The 11,096-nt window shown below is 31.5% G+C and overlaps 1 protein-coding gene across 1 annotated transcript; it reads left to right on the top strand.

The window, feature by feature from the left end:
- Nucleotides 1-1,885: 1,885 nt before the first annotated feature.
- Nucleotides 1,886-10,159, top strand: LOC112686685 (prostaglandin D2 receptor-like). Its single transcript, XM_025559090.1, has 4 exons — nucleotides 1,886-2,503; nucleotides 6,955-7,138; nucleotides 7,389-7,606; nucleotides 9,699-10,159. Exons 1-4 carry the CDS (start codon nucleotides 1,946-1,948, stop codon nucleotides 9,915-9,917), a joined length of 1,179 nt encoding a protein of 392 aa, XP_025414875.1. The 5' UTR covers nucleotides 1,886-1,945; the 3' UTR covers nucleotides 9,918-10,159.
- The last annotated feature ends 937 nt before the right edge of the window (nucleotides 10,160-11,096 follow it).

An 11,096-nucleotide genomic window follows, 5' to 3' on the forward strand; every position in this document is an offset into this window, starting at 1 on the left:
AAGAATTAAATAACTATAAGTTAATTTTTTATTAAAATCTATACAATGATTGCTAAACATATTATCTAATTTTGATTTATATATGTTGTAAAAAAAAAAACAACCATACTGAAATATTGAATAAATTTTACTTTTACATGCCGTTTTAATAGCATTTTAAAAAGAATATTGAAATTTGCAAAAACGGCATTCAAAAATCTTTTGGCCATTTTCAATTTTTTATTAGTAATGTGATCAACACGCCAAATATTTTTGAACCACTAGACATTTCAACAGAAAATTTGATTAGCGCCAAACAAATTACGTACTTTATACACTAATATGTACAGTGTACACTAGATTTGATAACACGAAGTTAATAAGTTTATGAAGTATGAGACTAAGAAATAAACTTACTAGCATAGTAACATAGAAATTAAAAGTATAAATTATGTAAATGTAAAATATTAAAATGAAATAACGAAACTTCTTACAATCAATTTTTTTTCTCTCTCTTTTTTATATTAGAATTAAATCTAGATATGTATTCTTGCTGAACAATGATAGATATTACCTCAGGGTAGAGCAAAATTAGTAATTTCATATATGTATCCTTTATACGTTGTACACATTTCTTCTACCAGCAATAAATATTTTATTATTATTATTATTATTATAATTATAATCTAATATTATACATTGCTTAGCAATATTATGTTGGTTAACAATGGAGTTCAGTCAATTGATGTGAAAAAAATACATTTATTAATACTGTTGCTCTAGTTCAGACGCAAACTAATAGAGACTGTTGTTCTATGCACAATATTTTTTGAATTCTTTTTTTAATGAATTTTTCCCTGAGGTTTGGGAATATTTCCTGTTCCCGGGAACGTTCTTTGGGGACTATTCCTAGTGGCGCTGTATGAGAAATTATTTCTTAAAAAACGGCATTCGCTTTTAGCTCACAACGTACTCCTCCGAATGCAATAGATGCGAACTCGCCATCACACAATATCGATTTCGGTACGATATGATTGTATTTTGAACAAAGATGGTCAATAATTGTGTGGTGTAAAACGACTGACGCCCACGCGAGATGACACTGTTGGACGCGCGACGTGAATCCCGTTAAAACGTGAACGGTTGTCGCGACGCTCACGGTCGCGCGAAAAGAGACGATGACATTCGCGAAGAACGACGCAAACGATAAAAACGATTTCTCGTTCTTTTGACAACGCCACGAAAAATGAATCGTAACCGTCGAAGAATTTCGCGCGCCGGGTCGTTTTATTCCTATCCCCCCCTCCCCATTATTTACGTTCCTGTTTCCTACATTCGAAACGTCGGCGATGCCGCATTACACGAATACGATTACGGTCCACTCTTTTCGACGCAATACGTCCCGTACGCGCTCGAAACCATTAACCGCATCGTGCACCGCTGCACGTTGTTTACTGAATGACGTGTGTTACGAACGCGAGAAAATGCGTACGGATTACCTCGAAACGTTTTAATAACAGGACGCGTGAGATTGCTAATAACGGTCTGGTCGTCGTCGTGTTTTATTTTTTTTTTTTTTTATTCTTCGCAACAAGCGTAATTCTCGACAAATTACTTCGGGACGCATTACGTGGCGCGAGGAGGGGCACGTTATGGCGGAGAGGAGAGAGAAGAGGGCGAGTGAAAAACGAAATTAAATAAAATTATTTATGTATACAATAATGTATTGCTCTTACGTAACCGCAACAGTGTTGCGATATTGTCGGCGCGGCGGGTTTTTTTTCTCTCGGTATTTTTTCTCATTTTTTTTTCCTTTTCCCCGTCTCGCGTGAGCCATCGATGACGGGCGGCGCACGCGGACGGATGTACACTTATTGGATTCGGATGTGGTTCGGATAGCCTTGGGCGGGCTCGTCACTGATGTCCGGCGCGGTGCGAGCGCACACATACGCGTGTGCACGGCGCGATGCACGTCGAGTGTTCGAGCGCGCGGCAGCGGTTCGGCGGCCGACGTGGTGGGTGGAAAATCGCGCGTGCTCGCCCCGGCCTTGACGGCAGGGGACCGCGCAGTCGGCGCAAGTCGAGAGCACGGCACGGTCGGAAGACGCGATCGCGGGACCGCACTGAGGCGATGACGAAAATGTTCAACGACACGGCGGCTGCGACCGCGGTAAGCGCGACCACCACCACGTTGGCGCAGAAGTCGCCGGTGATCCTGTTGTTCGCGTTCGGCGTGGCCGGAAACCTGTTCGCGCTGTTCGTGCTCGCCCGGTCGCGGCGCGCCGCCGGCAACGAGAGGTGCGCGTTCCTGTTGCGGTGCCTGGCCACCAACGACGGCATCGGGTTGGCCGGCATGCTGGCCATCATCGTGGCCAACGTATTCTGGCCGTACATCAGGAACGAGCTGTGGACGTGCCGGGTGCTCGCGCTGTGGCGGTTCTTCGGCCTGGGTTCCGGTTGCGTGGCCGTCGCGATGGCCATCGAACGGTGGCTGGCCCTCACCAGACCGTCGTTCTACCGAACCGTACGTACAAACACGTATACACAAACGCGTACGCGCTTAAGTCTTTGGCCAGTCGGCCGTCACTTGGGCACCGCGTCGGCATAACCGTACCGGCCGGCAGGTGCGCCGGAAAATGGTATTTCCAATTTTCGTTCGTAAAACGTTCTACAACCGATTCGTGTTCACCGAATTCGTTCGTTTCGGTCGGTGAAAGTCGGGATGAAAAGTGTTAGAAAAAAAAAAAAAGTTTTAAAAAAATAATTAAAAATTACGTTCCGTTATAGACATATAACACTCGTTCCATTGCCTCCGTGACGGGGAAAATGTGTTTTCATTTATTTTAAAGTTCAGTGTTCCATCTCAATCGATGGGGGGAGACCGGTGTGAGTGTATTTCAGTGTTTGATCGATTAAAAACGTATCAAATCTTGTCATGAATAATCAATAACGATTGCCAAACGATATCGCTTTATTGTTTGTGTATTTAACCGGCTTCGGGTCGTAATATTCTCGTAAAGTTCGTTTTTGTTTTATTTACTACGTCCGTAGTAAGCTTTCAATCTATTAGTCCCTACTCTTTTATGATTATTTACGAACATGACGTATGTGTTTATTTACACGTCATTTAGAGGTTTAGTTTTTCATTGATATGTCATCGTACGTTATGATATTGAGATTATTTTAAGAACGATTGCATAAAAACCGTAGCGTATTGTGCAATCATTAACTGTTCTTACAATCATAACGATTATTACTAATATTTGTTTATTTTAATCTATATCTGATTTCGATACTTCGAATCGAATCGGTTAGCAATTGTTGAGACGCAACTTGGCTTGTAAAAAAATAACGCGTTGGGCGCAAATTAACAATTTTTTTCGAACGTGATATATCCCACTGTTTATGGTTTGGTATTTGAGACACAAGTGTTATGCGCTACACTTAATAATATACTAAACACCATATTATGTATTACGTGTTCGCTACCACCGTTTTTTAATTTCTGTTAAATATGTTTTAAAATATTTGTAATCAATATCTTTCTCATTTATTTATTTGTTTATTTGCTAGACCAATCACAGAAAAACTTAAAACAAAATAGATTCTTGCACACCACTGTTATATACTGTAGTTGTTTAATTATGATGTTTAAATTACGTACTGTAAACTAATTGTTCTAGCCAATTCGATGTGACGAATTTGTCTTAGAACATATTTTGATCCATCGTAATTGTAGACTGCGATTGTTTTAGTGAATATAACAATTCTTTAATTCTCTAATTTGAATATAATCCGACCGGTTTGAGTAAAATCGGGGGTCATACGATAAGGTCTTCAGCGAAGTACACACATTTCCGCTTTCGAACGAGTGTTTTATTCGCAGGTGTTGCTATCAGTGCCCGAGTATTATTTGGGTATCTGAATATTTAAATTAGATATGCACAATCTGTTATATTTTGAATTTTTTTTTTCATGCAAAAAATGCAGTATTAAAATGTTATAAATATTTGTGCGATTGAATCGAATAAAAAAATAATAAGAACACAATAATTATTATCTTAGATTACTTGAATAATACGAATAAAACTTGTTTACAAATAATTTGTATTATTAGAATATACAAGTAACACAGAATAAATTTAACTCGAAACACTGAAGTTTCTATTAATTCCGGATTATACGTTTTTTCAATTATGTTCCACTAATATTCATTTAACAATTATTGAGTTTCCCCAACTGAAAAATATCGTCATCGGTCGTATTAATACTGCTTATGTTTATCAGAAATCAAAATCAAGGTCTGCGCATTACAGCAAATCTGGTTTGATACATTTTTGAAGACTAATTACAACCGTTGATATATTTTTATACATTTGCATTGTTCGTTTATGTGAAGTTCTTTAATATTACATTATGACGCAGTATAGCTTCTCCGTATTTGTGTCCATACTCATTATTATGTTGTTTGAAACTTTTTCTGATTAATTTGTATATAATCTACATGTTCATTGTCAATTAAAAAAATGTCACATGTTATTTTATCGTATGCCATTGTAGTATTGTGTGTATCGCGTAGTGCTTAACATAGTCGTAATTATACGGGCAATATCCTTGTATGACACGAAGGTTGTTTTTGAAAATCTTTTAATGTTAAACTTTAAAATTTAAAGAATAAACATTTTAACGTAATTAATGTTTTATTTTAGAAAATTAGAACATATTACATATAACTGCCTATAGTGTACAGTAGCACGTTATGTAGGGAAAAATCGGTGGCATATAGTTTCGTCTCAATAATATTGTTCTGAATATCAGAATTTAAAAAAAAATTAACGCAACAATTCACAATAAGTTAAATCAATAACTAGTACAATATACTACATCCATTCATTAGTATGATATTTACAAAATATATTTCTAAATAATAAAACATTTAATTTGTATAGTACATTAGTATAAAATATAAACACAAACATCTGTGCGGAAAAAAATAAGTGAAATATTATTTGAATAAAATTAATGATTTAAAGTTAAACCAAAATTATAACGAAAATATGATCGATCAATAGAGTTCTCAAGGTCTGTAAAAATATTATAATATGTGTTTTTCATAATATAATAATATGTGGTATATCCAAGATGGGCGATGTAAAAATATTAGTAACAAAGCATCAAGCCTAGTATAAAAAAATTAATTGAAAGATATCTTTTAAATTATAACTATAAAAATTACCTTACTTTACAGAATATTTAAAAAACAAGTGAATTGTCAATTTTTGTCAACATCATTCGTAGTCATTGAATGGATTTGTTTACATTTTTAACTTTAAGCATACCTACATTTTAATAATAATACTTACAGTGGAACAGTGGAATTGTGGTCACTGCATTGCAGTGGTGCTCCTAAGTGGGTATATTCCAGATCTGAACCCTCCCCTTGGGTCATATAACAGGTTTTATTGAAACGTCCAGAATTATATTCGAATATTATGTATGACATGTGTACACATCATGGGGAAAAATGATATTCTGATAATCATGGAGCACTCTAATTAGTACTTAAAGTTCATAATATATTTAGGTATTAACTGATATTATATATACTAACTTCCTGTTTCATAGGGTTGTCATATGTCCCGGTTTGGCCAACACAGTGCCGACTTAGAGTATAAAATCCTGGTTTCCCGATAATGTGTTTCGGAATAACCATTTGTCTTGGAATGAGACTTCAATATCGTTCTTATCTTTGTAATCTAAGTTTAATAATCATAATACTCATAATATTGTCATGATAAAATAAAACGTTGAATAAATGACTGACAAAATCGTGTAATTCGATTTGTTAATATTTATATTTGTTAATAATTTAAAATGTTTGATAATTATTTCAACAAAGGGAAACATAACATATCACTCGAAGAATGTTGGTTAGTTTATCTTAAAATATTATAATGTGTATTGTAATAATTGTATAATCAAAAAATCAATAAAAGTTATGTCAATAAGAAACGAATAAAAATTCATCCCGGTTTTTCCCAAATAAAATATGGTAACCCTATATCACGTATAATATAGATTCAGACAGTCTTTTTCACCTCTTAAACGAATCAAAATATACGAGTATATAAGATGCACAATTTCGAAAAATATATTAAAAAGATTGGCTGTATGCCTAACCGAGATTCACAATTACAGTACATGAATTGTTGATGTACGTATTGGCTTTAAATAGCGGCGCTTTAGTTTTTTAATATAAAACATTGATTTTTATTTTGTTAACATAAAATGATATATTTATACTTAGTTAAAAGTTTTTTTGTGGTTTTTTTTTTAGTTTTTATATTTGCTAATACAATCTTTACAATTCAATATAAATAAGCATAAATCATGATAAGATTTAATAGGATGGAAAAACGAGTAAATTCACGAATGGGCGTGCTATTTATTTGTGATGACTATCAAATAGGTAATACAGTTAGTGTAAAAATATATCTTATGGTGTTCTATAATATTTATTAGGTCAATTGTCAATTAACTTAATAGCTTAATATAACATTCGATTCGTATTCTAAATTATAATAACATAATTGTACGTTATTTCGCAATAAAATAAAAGTTTATTTCCGATGTATCAAAATTAATTTATATATTCAATTTACTTCACTCATTAGTTTTCAATGTTATATTAGTTATTATTGAGGATAATACAAAAAATAAATAAATAAATAAATAAAATTAATAGAAAATAAAAAAACAAAATAGAAAACTCGGTAAACTATACAAAAATTATCTTCATTGGTATTATATAGATTATAGTAGTAAATCAAATAAAAAATAAGTGACCAAATAATAATAACAATGACTTCAAGCATTGGTCCTTGGTTGGGTTCGCCGTTTTATTTGTACGTAATTTAAAAACAATGACGTCGATAAATTATAATACTATATAACCCAATACGTATATTATTTCAGAACATTACCTGCATTCTACTGAAACGCATCGTATTCAAGCTTTGGTTAGGAATATTTTGCTTGGTGTGCATGCCATTCTTCGGGTTCGGTATTTATTACGTAGAGGGAGCAGAAAAATGCAGTCGTGTCCGAGATGCCAAAGAACCTTTGGATGTGGTGTACGCTTACCTACACTTCGGTATCGGTAAGTCTTATACGGTTCCAGCGCACGCAATAATGTTCAAAATATAAATATGGTTTTGCGATACCTGTCGAACATTGATGTATAACTCGATGTATAAACTCACTGGTGCAATGCACTCGAAACACATATTACAATGATACGGTTCTAAACCAATACTAAATCGTTAGATCAATGATTGACGTCCGTATCAAGTTTAGTGACGGCAATGAAACAATAGAGTACAAATCGTATAATTTTTTTTTTTTGCAAGGTATGATTTTTTGCACTGTAATCGTCTACATGACTTTGGACATTACGCGAGTTCTGTGCTCAAAGAATAGCACTTTCAATAACCTGAACAAGTTCAATAGCGTAAAACGCATAGGAAACGGCGAAGTGGCTACGTTAACCCGAAGGGAAGAAAAAAAATTCACCTGGATTTCGCTTTCCTTGTGCATTATATTCGTCTTATGTTGGATTCCGCAAATGGTAACGTACGAAAATATTATTTCGATATAATTATTATAATAATTATGCTTTACGAATAACAAGGAGGAATAAACGACCTTTAATCTTGCGAGGACAATTATTTGTAGAGAGACTAGTTAAATTCCTCAATTTTTTTTTTCATTGTGAGAAATTTCGTTTCTAAAAACGAACCGGTTTCTGTTATCGTTTTTTTTCGAACCTATTCAAATATGTAGTTACCGTCAAAAATATTCAAATAATCATAATTTTATCATTGTTTTTAATCATAATGGTACTTCAGTATAATTTTCAATTATATTCGTTTTACAGCTATATTATATAATCATGTATATGAGAAAATGTTTTTCTTACACCTTTTGATCCTTCATCTGACATTGGTATTTCATAATATTTGTAATCTTATGAATGTGTTTTACATGCATGTATTGTGAATATTAATAGTTTAAAAAAAATTCTTCATTAAAAAAATTTACGCAATAAAATTTATTCTAACCAGAAGAAACGTATTTAATACACTTGTATTGTTAAAATATGTAGGCAAAAATAAATTTGTTCAATATGTTAAAAAAAAAACTAACTAAAACCTGATACGTAAAATATTTCAACGAGTTCTCATTATTACATAAGTATAAAGATTTCACGGTGAAATAAAAAATTAAAAAAAATTGCATTAAGTGTTACTATACAGTATACAATAAAAATAATTAACGTCTTCGTTATAAATTTATTAAAGAAATAAAATCAATTTAGTATATGTTGTGTATTTTATTGATTAAAAAAGAAATAATTATTCGTACATATTATTTTGCAATGGTTTAAAACTTCGTGATAATCACTTGAAATGACAATAATAAACGGCTAATAAAATATAAGTATACTGATATTTGATGTTATCTAAACGTTTTCATAGAATAATCAATATGTCATCATACATAAAGTACAGAAATATTGTGTGTTTTCGGTTAAAAAAATCTATTTCCATGTAATTTGTATTTTGTAGAATTATTTATTAAATTTGTAAAATCTTTAACACGTTGGTAATTCATCGTATTCAAATAATAATTCTCAGTGAAGGTCTATGAAAAATATAGAACTTGCTAGTACTTGTATTATCTTATATAATTCTAAATCAAATGTTGAAATATTATATGAACAAAATAATCATGAGGTTTTTAATACAAAACCTATTACTTATTTTATTCAATATAAAATAATTTAAAATAAAAAAAATACTTAAGAGAAATATATAAATATTGAATATACATGAAAACAATCAGTAAATATAGTCAAGTCTTAATTTTAAATATTCACCAATAAAACAGTAAATATTTAAAAAAACGCTATGTAAAATAGCTTGAATCTTGCAATCCATTACGTTTGATACTATGAATCATACATTTTTCTTATTCTATACTTTAACTAGCTGAATTACCTATCACTGCCGGGTAAAAAAAATTTGAATATTCTTACATACCGACATTTTATAATAATAATACTTTAACTATAGACGATCCTACCTAAAGATTTAATAGATCATATAGCTTAGGGACAAAAATAATAACTGATACAAGTTAACCTCGTAGAATATTTCATCTCAATCAGATTATAAATTAATGTATATATGTTTGATTTCTATGGTATTATTTGTCTATTATTTGAGTAAAATTTGATAATTAAAACGTCATGTTAATTGTTCAACTACGCAAAAATCGATCTAGTGATGCGATAAGAAGTTTGAATGCAGATATAATTCACCGTGAATTTTACACGCGATTGACTACTTACATTTTTAATTTTATAAAACAAAAACGTAAAAATGTAGAAACATAATTTTTATGGAACACAATAAGTTATAAACGTAAATAAGAGAAAAATATATTGCAGTAGAATCGGAATGAATCTGTTTTCGAAATCATTGTTACATTCATCACTAAACTGATCATAATAAATTGGATCATAAAGAAAACCATCTAAATTATTATTATACTTACTCATAGATCGTATAACATCATCGTATTATCGATCTAAAATCCCCCTGATACCTAAAAATCTTATATAAATTAATAAACTTCATTGGAGTCATTCTTTACAGGTATCCATTCCGCTGACCAATTTCGTTCAAAACCAAGATTCAAGGCAGCTTAAATTGTTCAATAAGATTGCCGACTTTTTGTTGGCACTGCATTTGACGGTGGACCCTTATGTGTTCGTGGTGCAGTTGTTGTGGAAGCGAACAAAGCGAATGACGGATGAAGAAACCAACAACAGTGAGAGAACTTCGTGCAACGCATCTTTGTTGCCGAGTATATGAATCATAACAGAAATCTGTTATGCAGCAACGATTGTTAGTTATGAACTTAATATAGAATAAATCATCAGGTGTATTGCAGTGGTCAGTTTGCAGTTGAGTCAGTTTTATTCATGTAATTAATAGAAAAAAAAAAAGCCGGTTTAGTGGGAATTTTAAATTATCTCGTGGCCCAATATAACATAACCCTAACATTCTCTTGTATTGACTTTTAAATATACATATGCCTATTTCTTTCGCTGTTATTGACGGTAGTTTTGTTACAGTCCATACGCTGCTATTTCCAGGCTTTGAATTTTGGAAAAAAAACTGGTAATATATTCATCCGAACAAAAATCTTAAATTTCCTCAGAAAAAAATAACAAAAATAACATGTATTTTTCTCAAACAATAAGTACATTTAATAACATATCATTAATACTCGAGTCAAAAATGAACAATATAATATTTGAAACAAACTAATATCAAAATATTCGTTGTCCTCAATTTGATAATGCATGTAATTTTAAACAAATAATGTTTTTTACAATACTTGTAAATTTGAGTGGATAATCGTTATAACACTAGTAACAAAATTATTTATTTTTCGATCAATTATTTTCTTTAAATATAATATGTTTTTGTCATCAAAAAAATGTAAATTCAAAATAACATCGATTTATTCACACATATACAAATTATTTTTTGATGTTCATAATTTTTTAGCACTACTTTTTTTCATATATTTTTATTTTTTTAATATATTGCACTTTTATTCTTTATAATCGAAATTGAATTATTTATAAATATTTGAAGTTTAAGTGATCGTGGTTTGTGATAGAATCATTTTGGAAAATGTAACTTATCGAAACTTTAAAAACAAATTAATAAATAACTTACTGCTAGATCGTTATTAAAATGTTATACATTGAAATTTGAAGAAAAATATTTTGCTTGAGAATATAAAACTGTTAAATATATGCTGCGCTTTAATAATGAATAATTCCCACATGCTCCACTATATAATTACATACGAGACCAAACGCGTGACAATCTACAATGAAATTTCTATATAATGATTTTATGAACTTCAACGAGATATAATTATGAAATATGTTGGATAGTTTGAATGAGAAAAATATCCATCTAGTAGGCGACTTGTGTTGATCAATTCCAAACCGTATAAGGATAGACAGAAGGACG

This window comes from Sipha flava, unplaced genomic scaffold (genome assembly GCF_003268045.1).
Source record: "Sipha flava isolate LNK unplaced genomic scaffold, YSA_version1 108_pilon_pilon, whole genome shotgun sequence".
In the NCBI taxonomy this organism is placed as follows: Eukaryota; Metazoa; Arthropoda; class Insecta; order Hemiptera; family Aphididae; genus Sipha; species Sipha flava.